The sequence below is a fragment of the Rissa tridactyla genome, chromosome 3, assembly GCF_028500815.1.
Source record: "Rissa tridactyla isolate bRisTri1 chromosome 3, bRisTri1.patW.cur.20221130, whole genome shotgun sequence".
Taxonomy (NCBI): Eukaryota; Metazoa; Chordata; class Aves; order Charadriiformes; family Laridae; genus Rissa; species Rissa tridactyla.
The window spans coordinates 44594740-44611291 of NC_071468.1; the positions used below are offsets into that span (position 1 = coordinate 44594740).

Genomic DNA, 16552 nt, shown 5'->3' on the forward strand with positions numbered 1-16552 from the left:
AGCGCGCAGGCGCCAGCACCGCCCCCTCCGCTCATTAGCATTCAGCGAGGGCCCCGGCCCCCGGCGGTTGCTGTGCGCGGTGCACTCTGGGAGATGTAGTCCATCCCCCCGCGCGGAGCCGCTTCTGGAGGCGGGAGCAGCGGCGAGCGAGAACTGCGTCACCCATGAGCACCCCGGGAGCCCAGCCTCAGTTTCCATAGAAGTGGAGAAAAATGATGTCAGTATTTCCGATGCGGCAGCCAATGGGGCTGAGGGAAGGGCGGGCTCTGCGCGCCGGGGTCCAATGGAGGAGGCGGGGAGAGGGGCGTGCCTCGGCCCGTCCGTCAGTCAGTCAGTCAGTCGGTGTGGGAGGGGGAGGGGGACCGAGAGGCTCCGAGCCGAGCAGTCGCCGCCGCCGCCGCCACCGCCGGGGCCGCGCAGGACGGATCGGCCCCGCCGCGCGGAGCCGCCGCGAGCAGAGCCGTTGCCGGAGCGTTAAGCGGGGGCTGAGGCCGGCCGAAGGGGGCCCGGAGCTGAGAGGAGGTTTCGCCCCGTTCCCTTCCTCCCCCCCCCACCTCGGGTCGGGGGAGTAGCGGGCGGGCGCCGCGGAACAAAGGTAACGGCACCGAGGCGGAGAAGGGAGCCCCCCGGCCCTGTCGTCGGCGGGTGGGGAGGCGGCGCGGGGCCCCGTGGGGGGGGCGCGAGGCCGGGCGGCGGCGGCGGGGCGTGCGTGCGGGGGGGAGGGGGGCGGTTGTTTTTCTCCTCGCAGCGAGACTGCGGCGGGACTCGTCGATCCTCCTTCTCCTTTCCCCCCCTACTTCTCCCCCCAAAACACCCAGCGGCGGGGCGGGAGGGGGGGGGGGGATCGGGTGCCGCCTGCGTGCGGGAGGGACCGACGGCTTCTTCAGCCGCCTCCGCCAGGAGGGGACGGAGCCCCCTCCTCCACACACACACACACACGCTCCGTGTCCCCGCCGAGCAGGTCGGGCCCCTTTCTCCCCGCCCCCCTCCCTCCCTCCCTCCCCGTCCCCACTCCCTTCTTTTCTTCTTCTTCCTTTTCTTCCCCTCCGCCGCCTCCCGCCCGCCCGCCCTCCCTTTCTCCCCCTCTCCCCCCGCCCGGACCCGCTGCGCCCAGCCGGGGAGTTGCGGCTGTTGCTGCTGAAACTCCTGCCGCGGAGTCAGCGCTTTCCTTTATTTGAGAGGGGGGGGGAAGGAGGAGGAGCCGCCGCGATCCGGAGCCGCAGCCCCTACAAAAGCGTGTGTGTGTGTGGTGTATGTCGCTGGGGGGGAGGGGGGACTGCTACCGACACCCCGCTCCCCCGCCGCGCACACGGGCACTCTTCCTCGTACAATGGAGGAAGAGCCTCCCTTCCCCTCTCCTCCTTCCTTCTCTCCGGTTCCCCGCGGTAAAGTGGGGAGGGGGGGGTTGTCCCCAGGGCTGGGACCCCCCACGGGTCCCCTCCCGCCGCTTGGTGCCTGGGGAGGGGGCGCTGCGCCCCGGGGAGGCGGCCGGGGACGCCTCCCCCCCCCGCCCCGCGGCAGCCGGAGAGGCTGAGGGTGGGTTGTTGTTGTGGCAAGTTTCTCCTCCTCTGACAGAAATGGCGTCAATGGCAGCGAGTGTAGGGGAAGCCGCGGTGTGGGGGAGCTGGAGGGGAAGCAGCGGCCGAAGAAAGAGGGGAGGGGGATAACCGGGGAGAAAAGGGGGATCCGGGGAAGGAAAAGGGGAGTTTCGTGAGGAGCCCGGCGCCCCTACCCCGATCCCTGCCTCCCCTCCCCCCGCCCGATGCGAGCGGCTGGTGCGGGTGCCTTAGCGCTTTGTTTTAAATTCCAGGTCCAGCCTCGGCCGCTCAGCCCCTATCGAGGCTTTTACCGCAGCCTGAGCTCATCATGAAGGTAAAACACTCGCGTGTGTGGCTGGGAGGGGAAAGAAGGGAGGATCGCATGAAGAAATGCTGTCCTATCTGTCAGTCCGTCTGTCCCGACCCCGGTGCGGGGCTCGGTGCTGGTGCAGATGCAGACTGCGGGCTGCTTCGCCCCCGCTGCTGTGTTTCGGTGCCTTCCCTCGCTTGCTGACGGTGGGGCAGGCTTTTGCTCCACCGCGTTATGCTGGGGGAAACTGTAAGTTCGCTGAGCGGGGGTTGTTCTCCTTCAGAAACATTGTTTGTAGGAGAATAAGGACATGGCTGCCTGGACTGAGCTTGCTTCATGGAGGAGCAGGGGACAGTCACCCTGCTTGAGAAAGTAACGTTGCAGGGGAAATGCTGGCTATACAACCGTGTTTACTTGAATAGAGGTTACGTGGTAGATTTACTTACTTTCTATTTGTTAATAGGAGTTTTGTTGAATGAATAATCTTGATATGATCAGGAAGGGTGCATGTAAGAGATTCTCTGCAGTGAAATGACTGCTGTAAGGTGCAGAAAGATTTTCAAACAGGTTCTAGTTTTCTCAGTGGCATGTAGTATTCATATGCCTCATTGTTGCTTATTTTTCTTCTTACAGGCCTTTCTAGACTATTTATTTTCAATATATTATGCAAGTTTTATAGAAAAAAATTGTATTGCTGTGTGACAAAGATCCGTGCACATAGAATTAGTTTTTAACAACTGAGCTTGCTATTTTTTTACCATTTTGCTGATGATGTCTTGCTCAAACTGCCATTTATGTTATCATGACCCCCTGTGTAATTCAGCTCCTGGTCCTGCTGGGCTGCAGTAAATCTCATTTCAAAATACTGTAAATCTTACAAAAAGTAATTGTTACAAACCTGTCATACATCAGCTCTTTGGTATTTATGAATCAGAGAGAGAGGTCTGTACGTGGGATCTTGCAGTATCAGAGTTGTGCCTTCTGTCTGTGAATGAGTATTATGTAAAATGTGTACTTAGCACTGTATTCACTGCTGAAAATGGTAAATTATACGGACTGTGTTAATTTCTAGATTGATCTGAGTTGCTGAGCAGCAAACAGTCTTTCTGTATAGCGTTTAAAGGTTTAGCGTATTTTTTTTTACTTTGGTGACTTAACAGTATCTTTTTAAAAATCATGTTTTAATTGCCCTCCCTATGATCTTTCTTTAACAAGTGTTAAGATCTAAAATACTGCACACGTCTTGTTCATTAAAGTAAACTATTTATGTATTTGTAACAACAGGCTGTTGAAGTAGTATGATATGGAGCTTCATTGCCGGGTGGAGAATCAGGAGATGGAAGCAAGAGAAATAGGAGGCCGTATAGGCAGCTGTTTTCCCCCAGAAGGAAAAACACTTATTTAAATGACAGCTAAATTTACATACATTTCTAATATTCTTTTTCCATGTAAACAAATCTTACCGTTACCATAGAGATTAGGTTCAGATGCTGTGGTTACAGAGCCATATAAATATGTAGATAGACAGTTGGGAGGATGAGGAGGTCGGATCACAAGTGGAATGCAAAGTTCTCCGTGAAATAGAGACCCAGTTCAGGCAGCATTGAACATATAACAAATGTTTAAATTTAAAGTACCAGACACAGAAACTTGCTAAAGAGCCATATTTTAAAAAAAGCGTCCAGCTTATTCTTTGATAAAATTTGTGCTAGTATTGCATTTTTATTTCTTTTTTAAATCTGGATTAATTCTGCCAGGGCGTTCATATGCTAAGTTTAAGTCTTGAATTTTTGCAATTTGTGTGTGTGTAGCGTTAAATTTACATATGCTTGAGATAACTCCTAGTACTTTATTTACTGTGCCCTGTAATGTTAAGTGAGGTTAATCTGTAAGTCATTACATTGAAGCCTCAGTTGTTACAGTGAAACTTTTAACAGAATTGTAGTTCAACAGAAATTTCTGAAATTCAACAGTGTAAACAAGACTGCTTTTTAAGATTTAAGGAGTAATACAGTGCGTCAGTCTCTCTGCCTGGCTTAAGGTTGTAATTTATGTTCTAAGTTTACGAGGATACAAATTAATCCAAGAGAAGCAGTAAGGATTGTGTTTAAGAAAAATATTAGCTTTCTGTTTGTATCATTGCAAGGTAACATTGACTGTACAGATTGAGATACTGTTTAAATATGACTGTATATTTATGTGCATTTATTTTGTAAGTTATTGAAAGACTATGCCTCAAGGACAATTCAGCATGTAGAGGATGTAATGCTTTAAGGCCTAGACTTACTTTAAGTTTGCTGACTGGAGACTTGCTGCTGACTGCACAATTCAGGCCTTTGATGTGATTTATGCCTTGGTCATTCCTTCAGGTGCAGAGGGTTGTGTATTCTGGTGCGTGGAGCATTAGAACTGGATTCCTTGTTGGTAACTTTGTCCCTTTGGGTGAATTTGAACAACTTATTTAGCTTTACTCATTTTTCCCTTCTGTGTAGTATGGATAGAATGTTTATCATTCTTTGTAAAACGCAGTGAGGGATATTTAGGAGGAGCGCCAAGTTGTATTGACAGAAAGCTGTAAGTCACTCATGCTCTTGCATTTTGGAACCCTCTGAGACAAGAGAGGTGTGCTGCCTGATAAGAGATTACCACCTCCAAAGCTGTTGGCGTAATTGTTGTCCCCGCAATAACCCAACTTAATCCAAGTAAATAAAGTCCCTTGTATAAACTAGTAACTTTAGCCTATTAAGCGGTCCTCCCATGGACTGCAAAGAACACTTGAAGGCAGTCTTGAAATACTGAAATATGTCTTACAAGAACTATTGAAATCTTGACATAATTGTGCTCATTATTGTGATGTTCTACTAAATCAGGCTTTTTCCTGTGTTGAATGACCTCTGATAGTAGTCAATACAGTTGTACAGGTAATGGCTAGGATGATTCTTATGTTGTAGTTACGCTTTTTTGTTTGTTTGTTTAACTTGGGCACCTTCTACATAAGGTCTTTTTGCATTAAGTATGCTTCAGAAGCATGTAGAATCTGTTTGATTATTTAAAAACTAATTGCGTGCCATCAAATTACTACCTACTAAGTAGGTAGCAATATATATAAAAATATTATTATAGTTTGTTTTTATTTTTTCCTTAAAGTCAGGAAATTAACTCCAGGAAAGCAGAGTCTCTGCTTTTAAAGAAAGAAATAAACACAAGCTCAGTTTCACCAATGATTTGTACTACGAACTGTTGTAAACGCTCCTGAGATTTTTAGTATGTATCATGGCGTGTGCTTGATATTTAAATATGTGAATGAAGGTAATGCACCCACAGCAGTTAAAAAGTTCACTGCTGATGGGAGATAAAAACAGTGGATATCCCAGAAGCTAGAGCAATGCGCTATGAATTAAACGATCTGAAATGATTGTTTAAGTGTCTTGATCCTATTTGCATGTTAATATTTTTCAGATATTTCTATTTGGTAGCACTACGTGTTCCTGAGTGCTTACTCAAAGCTGCCACACTAACAAATAAAGGAAGCCATGTGTACAGTTTATGATTGATTTTTGTTTTGGTTTCATTCATCTTGAATTTACATTTTGGTTTCACTAATCTTTCCTAGTGATGTCTCTAGCTCTCCACAGAGATCACTCGTGCACACTGATGCTGTGACTGCTTTCCCTTAAAGCCCATCAGTCTGTTGCTCGTATTCTCTGCCAGTATGGCAGGGGACAAAAGTGAAATATCCAGTAAACTTTTCAGTGACTAATTTCCAACTTCGAGCACAAGTCAGCTGAAAGTCCTGTTGCTCTTATGCAGGCTGGAAACCGGTCATGGAATGTAGTGACCTTTCACTTTCTGGTTAACTATTTGAATTACAGCAGAAATGGAGATTTATAGAGGAATAGATGAAGAGTACCATTAGAGTAGTTTTTGTGCTGGAGGTAGGAGAACAGGTAAGTCTTAAGAGGTGGTTTTCCCCTGTCATTTGTTTTTTGCATTATGAAAAATGATTTTCTTAAATTCTGTCCTGATATTTCAGTTTGAACATGTGATCAGAGGCAATTATTGACTTCCTCATGCTTGCACAATTATGTAGATAGGAAAGCAAACACCACTTGCACCAAGCAATTACAAGTCATGTTGGAACAATCTGTGTTATTTTGAAACTGGTTGTTTGCACTTTTGAAATGCTAATCTTAGTATATTTTACAGTGGCTAAACAACATGGAAGTCTTGAAGTCAAATCTGCATGTTTAGTATGTGACTGTTCAGTAGTTGAGTGTGTTGATAAGGATTCAAAGTTAATTAGACCACCTAGTGGAAAAAAGGCTGTATTAGACTGGGAAGACTTAAGTTGAAATAAACTATGAGCATTAGAAAAGTTAAGTTGCCTGTATTATTATCATCAAAGTTGGTGAAGGATTTTTGGATCAACACACTCACAGCAGCATGACTATTGTATCAGGATAGTCTAAGAAAAATGTTAGTAGACAGAACCATGAATATGCATATTTTCACTAGAACACTGAGATGGTTATTCAGTTCACTTTGTAATCTGAAACCAGTACGTAGTGCAGAAGCATGTTGTGATGCGCGTTGTGTGTCTGTGTTTTCAAGGAAATTTTGCATTGTAGTTGAGAAGTCTTTCAAAACAAAATGCAGTGGTTTTGAAGTATTAAGCTTTACAGTCATTGTCAAATACTTAAACTGAGTGCTTCAATGGTTATGTAAACTAATAAAAAAAAGGGCTGACTTCAGAAAAGATGGAAACGATACTGTTGTCGCAAATTGGTTTCAAATTTTTGTTTAAATCCTATAGATACATACTTTTGAGAAATACATGCTTTTATAATAGGATGAAAACTAAAAATAAAGGGAATTTGAGTTTTCCTCATTGAAAAACATAACAAAGTTTATAGAAAAAAATTATTGCTGAAATTTACTTCGCACCCTAATGTGATACAGAGCCATCCAAATGCTAGATTATTGGTCAGTTTGTACTTACCTGAAAGTAGTTAACATGTTGTGAAATGCTCTAGTAGGTTTTCTGCAGTTCTGTTTACTGTAGTAGGCACTTCAGCTATTTTACAGAAATGTACAAAACTGATTAAACAGGGATTTTGAACTGTTTTTTGCCGTAAATATGATTCAGGTCAGAGTTGAGAAATGTTGGTAAGTCAGGGCTTGTATAGCTGCTTGCTCTTTAGTTGGCGTGCTTCAGTAACAAATACTTCTTTTCTGCTTTCCTGTGTAGCACTTCCAGTCTTGTCCAGTTACTGTACTTACTGCCACTTGCTGGATATAAGCTTGTCTGTGCATGGAATGGATTTTTAAAGATTTCTAGAAGATTTCAAAAGGCCTGCAGGGAGCTAAGGCAAATTGTTTAGCCCTATGCACAAACTAAATGTTAGTGATTTAATATGTGTTTTAATAATTATTTTAAAAGGTTTAGATGGAAAGTCATAAATCTGGGTATTTGGAGGGGTTTTTTTGTTCTTTTTTTTTGTTAACATGGGGTGACCAGATGAGAGGGTATTTCAGGGAATTCATGTATGGAAAAGACAGCAAGCCACTTTGATATTCTATACTTGACAAGACATCTATTTTCCTTCTGAAGATTAGTTTGAACCAGGGAGTAAATTCAATAAAGCACTATTATGCTTTTTTTTTTTTTTTTTTTTTTGGCTTGGAAGGTGGCATGTAAAGCAGTCATGACCTGTTTAGCAAGAAGTGTTTTTATAAGCAAGCTTTGGAAAGGCAGCTGTGTGAGACTGTCAGAGCAGGGTGGTGGAGGGTGTTGCTGAGTTACCTGTAGAAAACCTAGCACTGAGGTGACCCACATGCTTTATGTGCAACCAAGGGTGACAGTGACTTCCTTAGTGAGTGTATATTAATTAATTGAACGTGGAGTAATATTTTGGGGTTTCCTGAACGTGTGGGGCAGCATCATAAAGAACATTTTTCTTAAGAGCTAAGCAGAAACATTGTACTACCTTATATGAGAAGGCATTTTCCTTACTGTGAGCAATAGCAAGAGTAATCTCCAGTTAACCTGGAGTTACTTGCTCCCATTGCTGTTGTCTTTAAGCCTGCATGTTGTCTGGAGTGAAGAGGGTAGTCAGTACGCCAAAAGCATCCAGAATTCCCATATTACGTAGTATTTGATCGTGACTTTGGCAGACCACCTTAAGGAGTACGCGGTTTAGAGACAGCTTTCATCATTCAAGCTAAGTGTTGGGCGGCAGATCACCCAGCTTGGACTACCTGGTGAATAACAATTCTCTTGGGCAGAAGAGCAAGTTTGCTGTTGTTCTTAGTGTTTAATCAGTTGGTTTGTGCTCCAACAACCTACAGCAAAGGATTTGGTTTCATAAGTAGTTTGTCAAATTAAGCTTGTATGGTCATGGAAGAATGCAGTCTTGTCTCCCTCTTTCATTCCTGGCTGTTTATTTTTGTTGTCTTTTGTGTCAGCAGTACATTTGTGTGGTCCCAGGGTGGACTGAATCAAACTGAAATTAACTCAACAACAATAAAACATATATGCTCTTCAGTTGCAGCCAGTCCCTGACCTGGCTGATCCCTACCATTGGGATGGAGAAAACAAGGAAAGGAAAGAAGTAGTGCACTGGGACTGATTTGGATTGGTTTAAACTGCTTCTGAACACACCTTCTTCACAATCCCTCTGCCAAGTTAGCAGTTTGCAGTCATTAGGCTAAACATTTTGTAAACTGTCTACATGTGAACTTGCCATAGAGGTTTTTCTAGGCTTGCTTACTAGTTAGAATGCTGCACTTTTCTATAGGTTTGAAGTCCATGTTTTCTAGAGTGTGTTGAGTGAAAAGATTAAATGGAATTGATGGTGTGCCTTGACGATGATGAATAAAGTTTAGCTTTTGATAGGATAAACATTGATTTCAAGTTCAAAAAATAGACAGGTTTTAAAGAAGAGATAGTATTAGACACAAAAAAGAAAGTATTTAAAGTATTTTTTAAGGAGGCCAACATAAGCTTTGCTTCTCCCACTCCCCTCAAGTTCTTATTCAACACTTGGAAAGAATGCCATTAATAATAATAATAATAATAATAATAATAATGTCTTTTTCCCCCCAAAGTAGATAAATGGTTGGTATTATATTTTTCTGCAGAAGAGTATTTACAAATATTAGATTCCTATTCTGTAAAGGTTGCAATCTTTATGTAACTAATATTTATGTTAATACATTCTGACAATATGTATTTTTACCATTGAGTGGAAGAATTAAGGAATTGTGCTACCTTTATTCCAAATCAAAACAGTTGGAAACAATAATTTGGGGATAAATTACATCATTCTTAGTTTGATATGGAAATCGAAGGGAAGAGAAGTCAAGCTTTTGATTCTTTGTATGTTAAGAAAGCCCACGTATTTATGGGTAGATCAGTGCAGATGCAGAGACAGTCAGGAGTTATGGCAGTTGGAGATGGTAATGTGTATGATACTTTCTGCTTGTTACCAGAAACTTAATGCAAAAATTTGGATGACATTTGTTATCTTCCTGTCCAAGAGCTGCGGTTCTTACTGAGCTTTTGTCTGGGATCCTTTCCCTTTTCCCTCTTAGGTGACCTTCTAACTTACTACTGTTCATTGTTTACACCGTCTTTCTAAGGGCAGGGAAATGGGATGTGTATCTGAAGCAAGGTTTCGTCTGGTAATAAATAATGTAATAGGGAGTAATTTTTTGTGTGTGTTTTTTCACATTCTCTTCTGATCTGAAAAAAGTGTTTCAGTTTGTGGCAGGGCAGCCTGATCCACTGTGATAGTTTTTTTCCTTCAGAGTTTCAGCTATCCTCTCAACAGCAGACTGCAGGTGCTAAATCTCTTATTTGTACATTTAAAATAGTCCCCTTCATGTTTTCTTAAAGTAGGATTCTTGAATTCAAAAATTCTTAGGAATGCAGAATGCATTCTTCTAAGATCACAAAAAATGTTTTAAATTAATTTATAATGGTGAAAGATAGACTTTCCAATATCCTGTACGTGTGTTTAAGTGAAAGAGCGTTAGCTTAATCTTTTTGTTAGTACTGTGACACTTAGGTTAATGTAACTTCTTCTCCTGGGAGAAATAGTAAGGAGCTGAGATGTTTTGGAAACGAGTACATGTTACACCAGCATTTCAGAATTCAGGAATTTCTGATGGAATAAATATGCTTTCACTTTTTAAGTTCTTCTGCACTGCTTATTGAAAGATAGATGGTTGCTATAATATTAAATCAGTGTTACCTCAAATTAAATCACTAAACTTGAAACAAAATATATATAATTCTTAATCTTTGTGCTTCCATAAATATAAAAGCGTTTTTGAAAACATAGCAATAATTTTATAAATTTCTACTTTAATTTCTTTAGAAGGTTTTCATGCTAGATGTGCATCAAGGGAGATAGTGAAGCGCTTTAGCATAAATAAAACTGTGCTATAGCTTAAAAATCAGAGTATAATATGTACCAATACCTTGCTGCCTGGAACAGAGACAAAAATGGAGACAATAATTAAAATTTAAGTGATTTCCATTTTTTGAATGCAGATTTATTCTGAGGTGCTCTTCCAGAACTTTTTAATGACAATCCACATACATTTACCCATAGAACATGATTTGGGTAACAGTGCAGTGTTGTCATCTTTATGGGAATTTCATGCCTATTTTCCTCCGATATTGGACAATGTAAAAGACATTAAAGCTTGGATTCATTCCTTTACTTACAGATTACTAGTGCAGCTTTTACATTTCTAAAAATTAAGTACTACAAAAGATGTCACCTCATGGTGGGCGGTATTGGATGCATGGGCTGGAACCTGCAGAGTCACACTTCAAATATATTCTACTGTTCTTGATACATTTCAGAATTGGGCTGCCGAGGCTGCTGTTTTAACTGTGTTTCCTGTGATAATTTAACATTAAGTTGCAGAAAGTATTAGTATCTATATTAGGTGTATGTCTGCAGTAATTCAGTTTTTCTCTGTTGGTAATTGTTTGACTGTTGAGCTAATACTCTGATTTCAGTTTACTTTGCTTGATGGTAGCCAAAATGTTTGGATTGAGAAGTTAAAGATACTTCACTGTATTAAAATAAATCTTCTATTTCATACATTGACTTTTCTCAGATAATAGAGAGTATATATTTATATGTATACCTACTAGTGTAGGGTGATTCAGGTTTTGAGAGGCAAGTAAAGTGAATGAGTTGCTTTTGTTACATTCTATATAGTAAGAAAAATTCTCTTTTGATCACAGGGTAATAATAGTATATCAGTAATAGAGAGATAGGTGCATGTCCCCCTATGACAAACTTTTTTCACTGGTAATGTACATGGCATCGGTAGCATCTAGATAACAACTAAAGTGGTAGCAGGTCAGCTTTAAATGAGTGGACTATTTTTATTTATATATCTTCAGTAGCTCTGATTTCAGTTCAGTAAAATTATACTTTATTTTGCATTAAAATAGAGAACAATCCTGTCTGTTTCTGGCTGGAAGAACTTGTTGTGCAAGAGCACTTAATTGAACATTTGAAATGGTGTAATAAAATCTTAATTATGGTCTGACAATAAATATCAAACATAGCATCTATTATGTGGATTAAAAATCACTGGTGATACTTAAGCTGGTGTCATCAAGTTTCTCTAGTTGTGTATACTGTGTTTACTTAGTTGGAATTTTGAGGAAGCAAATCAGCTTTTATGATCTTCATAGAAATATATTTAAAAAAAAAAGGAAGATGGTATACTTCAGGTGCTTGATTCCAGACATATCCAGATACAGTTCCAGAACTTTGCTGTCTTATTGCTGTAGCTGGATATCCTTACTACGCTTGCTCAGAATTAAACTTGGAAAGGAAAAAAATACACTGCAATACTCGAATGCCATCTGCAATTGGCGCTACCCTTTGTTTATGGGAAAACTCTTTAGTCTTAAAGGAACTGCAACATCTTTTCTTTAGCCTGGCAGTTTCTCTTACTACAGCTTTTGTGCCCACTGAAATTACATTCCAGCCAAGTACAGGAACGAGTATGTGGGCACACCTCAACTGCTTAGAAGGGCCAGTGTGAACTCTTTAGCTGAGTGTTTTACTTCTAGCGGTGATGATGCACGATATTTCTGTGAAAGCAAATATTATAGTGAGCTAACCAGTCACGTGGTAGTATTGGGAGGTTTATTCTTTAAGCGGTGTATTTCAGAATTTTGCTTCAATTAATCATTTTAGGCTTAGAGAAAAATGTTAGTCATAAAAATATAATTAATTAGAATTTCAGTGACATGTAGTTGATGCTGTAACCTGCTGATATGACAGAGACACTGATATTTTATGAGTAGGCATTGTGAGAATGCTGCGTTGTCGGGTACCAAAGACCTCTTGGGATGCCTCTTGTTGAACTTTTCAGAACAGAATGAGGTTTCACATGGAAAGTAACAGTAGAATTGTTGACATACAGAAGACGATCAAGTAAAACTTAGATTTTTTTCTCTTTCACTTTAGTAATCCCAAATGTTACTTTTTGAAAAGAGGCTAAAAAAAATTGAGGTTTTAATATAAGAGGCTTAAAGACTTCTAAGAAAAAAAAAATGGGTTTTACAGAATAGCTTCAGCACACTTGAAAGCAGTGAATAGAGTCTTATATCACCTATGCAACTTCAAAAATTTTACTCTCTGTTCTTTAACGTGTTGAAGAGTTTTGTGGAATCACAGCAAGGATCTTTCCTTAAATAGCCACTCCCTGGAAATGGCTGCCATTAGTCACAGGCTAAGCCAGCTGAAGATGTTTTGGAAACAGGTGCAGCAATGAGTAGCCAAAGAAACTGATGCATTCTGGGTAGTTAAATTGGATAAAAGGTATGAAACAAGTAGTTTAGGTTCTTTAATTCCTTAACCTTTGAAGAGAACTTTAACCTAGCTGAATACTAGCTGCTTCTCTATTGTTCTTATTCCCTATAGTGCTATGGTGGCATTTTTATTTTGTGTGTAGCACACAGCTAAAATATGTTAAAACTATTCATAATTATGCAGCACTTGATAAATCTCCTCTTAAACTCATCTTCAACTGGTTATTTTTCTTAATATCTGTGTTAATTCTAATGCTTGCATTCTTGGTTTGCTACAGGTATTTTCTGATGGAAAATTCTTGGAAGCATTTTCAAATAGTAGAACTTAGTTGAACAGGAAAGGCTTGCATCTCTTCTTTGAGTAATTGCCATATTGATTATATTTAGCTTTTTTCCCCAAACCTCTTTTCACAAGCCTAAAGCTTAAATAGTGAACTCTTACATTTAGGTAGAGAACAACTCTGGAAGACAAATGTTGGAATGCCATGCAGGAATATTTGGTCTGTAGTATTCTCAGAAAATGTGTTGAGATGAGAGAGGAGTTTGTATGTGTGCTTATAGTAGATTTCAACAAGTTATGAATTGTGTTCCTACAAGTTAGGAAACTTGTAAAATTAGCTCATAGAAGAATATTCTTAGAGGAACACTGTAGTTTTTGTGAAGACAAAAGGCAAAAAATAAAAACTATGGACTTAAGATTTCAGTCATAACTTTTTTTAAAATCCATGTAAAACTGTACTGAGTTACACATGACTTCCTTCAGAAGACATGGCGCTGGCATTTCTTTCTGTTAATCTGGGGAAAGTGTGATATGCAGAAAAGCTGTTCACTTTTTACAACTTGGAGAATGGGGGGAGGAATTACAATTTACTTAACAGTTTGAGGAACTTGTCTGTCTGAAAGAAAAGGGCACTGTGAAAAATAATTGCATTTTTCTGGCAGAAGATTACACTAGTGAAAACAAAGTTTACTCAGTAGAATGTTCTGACACATCAAGACTCTTTAAATTTAACATCACCTGTAGTAGCTCAACTGGAAGTTGATTTAAGGCATGGGTTGCCTTGTGCTATGATTTGGGAAAGCAGCATTGTGATTTTTGTTAGGATAACTTCAGGTTCACTTACTTGCTGCTTCTCTTGGGATGTTTACAGTGCAACGTTGTGCAGAGATACCTGTGCCAATATGGAAGTAGTCAGCTTGTCAGAGTACAAAGCTCAGCATGAGTTATAATTTACTGTAGTTTTTTCAGGTAAATTGCTCCCTTAGCTATCAAGGGTCCAGCTTAGTTAAGGTATCTATATTCTGCAAGGTTGTCGATATATGTCAATAGTGGCCCAACAGGTGCTGGTAAGAAAACACCAGTAGATTTAACAGAAAATAATGTTATTTTCTCTTCCAGGCTCAGATAATTGATTATGTGAATTATATAGCTACAGTCTTAACCGATCTACTCTCTGCTCTTCTTGACTGGGAGCTTGCTGTAGTCTTAACCAACCATTTTATAGTAGTGGCAGACTAAACTTAATTTGAATCTGTTTTAGTGCTGCTTGGATGCTTCTGCATAGTGCAAGTATGTGTGTAGTCATGCTAATACTTCACTTCCTTTAACCTTGCTGACTCCAAAAGCTGTCTTCTGAGTGTCTTCAATGCACTGGTTTTCAACCAGTGATCTGCAGGTGCTGTGGGTTCTGTAGCTTGCTTCTAAGGAGATCTGAAGATATAATTAAGACAAGCAAGCTTGTTGTTGATAGGTCTGTTCGTTATTCAGGGACCCATAGCTCCACTAGAATTTTAGGGGAAAATCAGTACATTGAAAAGTTTGAAAAAAACTTTGTATAATGCAACTGTCCTTTTGCAATTATGTGTATTTGCATGTATATAGTTTTTTTGCACATATAATAGGTACCTTAAATTCCTGTGGGGTTTTTTGCCCTTGCATTTTTTTACTGTTAGAGAAAGCTGAAGAATTTTTTTACTATTTTTAAAGTGTAATATTTTTGCAACACAGAAAGATAGTATGTAGTTATATATTTGTATTGTAGTAGGACAACTGTACAGGCAGTTCAAGGATGGTAAGAGTGTACTCCGGCCATCATAAAAAGATGCAGGTAAAGATGCATGCATAAGAAGCCTAAGGTACTACTGATGTTTTGCATGTGTATGGTTATTGCATGCTATTTGTATCTTAATGAATGTAATGCTAAATAATTGTTTGTTAGGAAGAAGAATCCTATTCATAGGAAGTTTGGAGAGAAAAATGCTGACTTACTGTAAAATGGAGAAAACATAGGAAAGGATAATCTGCAGGACACTGAAAAATATTTCTAGATGTGTCATGCCAAGTACATTGCAAAGAGACCAGTATAGGTAAACATATAAAGCATAATACTTCTAATCTCTACTTTCCAAAATTTATGCTGCAAAAGTAATAGTGGTCAGGTTGACACGTATTTATATACACCCTCCTCAAACACATATGTATGTATTTTAGTATCTAGAAATTATCTACAGTTCTTTAAAAGGTTCAGTTTGTTGGTTGCCTTTGAATTTAATTCCAGTTTTATATTCCTGATATATTAGCTGTTTCAATTGCATAATTGTGGCATAGGGAATTCCAGGAAAGCCAAATATAAGGGCTAACTATTTTTAAGCCAGACTATTGCACTCTTAGTGTATTAGTTGTTTTATCCGAATGAGACGTGTTTTGTTAGCTCTTGTATAATGTTTTCCCCTGGAGCCTAAAGAATAGCAGGTTACCAACTAGGAATAAAAGGGTAGTTTAGACCAGGAATGAAGATCTGCCAAAATGTTCCAAATAAGGATTCGCTTACACTAAAACCTAAAGAAAAGTCTAGGGATTAGTGTATGCATCTAGTTGAATTCAAAGATCATCCAAACCCCAAAATAAATGGAAAATGTTTGATTTTGGCTGGTTTGCAAAATGAGAATCTTAAAAGTTATTGCTGGCGCTGAGCTAGAAAGGAAGAAAGACTTTTGGTCTGTGTATGCTAAATCTGCTGAAGCCAGTGGAGAAGTCTGAGGACAGTTCTGCAGAGCAAGCAGAGAAAGCGAAGGAGAGCCTGGTTTGACTGTTCTTAAGTGCATCTTCAAGTTCTGTTACACGTGTTTGGATCTTGGTGAATCTGAGATAAAAACAACCTGTTTGGAAAAGCAAAAGGCAAGTTGGTGGAGAGAACAGAACTCTTTTTTTTCTGTAGGTAAGATACCTTTGTGCTATATGCTTTTAATTTAATATAGTCTGAAAAGGGGACTTAGATTACTATATCTTCACAAAGTCTGAATTCTGCAGAAGAAACTAGATGCTAGAGGTGTAATTGACTGAAATTATCTTTGTAGTGATAGTTCGCCTTCCTTTAGTTGACTTTTTTAATAGCAACGACAGTCTCTGTGAAGGAGGGAAGAAGTCTGCGTAGCCATATTCCTGTAACTGTAGTGTGTCCTTGAGTGCATGTGCTGTGTCAAACGGTGCTAATGGGCTCCCCAGGTTAAATCCACACAAGACCATGAGACTACTGAAAGAATATATTGTCTCATATTTGGATCTCTTTGCCATTATGGATGTAAGCATTATGTATCAAGTTTTCTGGATCCAGTGCGTTTTAGTGTCTGCCTCTGCTATTAAACTCAATGTAGTTAAGATTTATCCTTTCCTGTGCGTGGCAGTGACTTGTTCTGAGGAATCTTGCTTGTACAGCTGTATGGTTTTGGAGACTTTTCTTGTTCTACTGTAGATCTCTGCTCCTTGAAGGCCTTTTAAATATTGTCTCAACACTGGCTCGTTGTCTTGGTACAAGTTCTCTGTAGTCTGGTCATTAAATGTCACACTTTCTG

General features: G+C 40.2%; 1 protein-coding gene across 2 annotated transcripts in view; it reads left to right on the top strand.

Moving 5' to 3' along the window:
- Positions 1–339: 339 nt before the first annotated feature.
- Positions 340–16552, top strand: part of ARID4B (AT-rich interaction domain 4B) — a 95602-nt gene continuing 79389 nt past the window's right edge. For both annotated transcript variants that reach the window (XM_054194113.1, XM_054194114.1), the window contains exons 1-2: positions 340–595; positions 1811–1872. In XM_054194113.1, coding sequence (XP_054050088.1) covers positions 1867–1872 — 6 coding nt within the window. In that variant the 5' untranslated portion in view covers positions 340–595; positions 1811–1866. The remainder of the gene's footprint in view (positions 596–1810; positions 1873–16552) is intronic.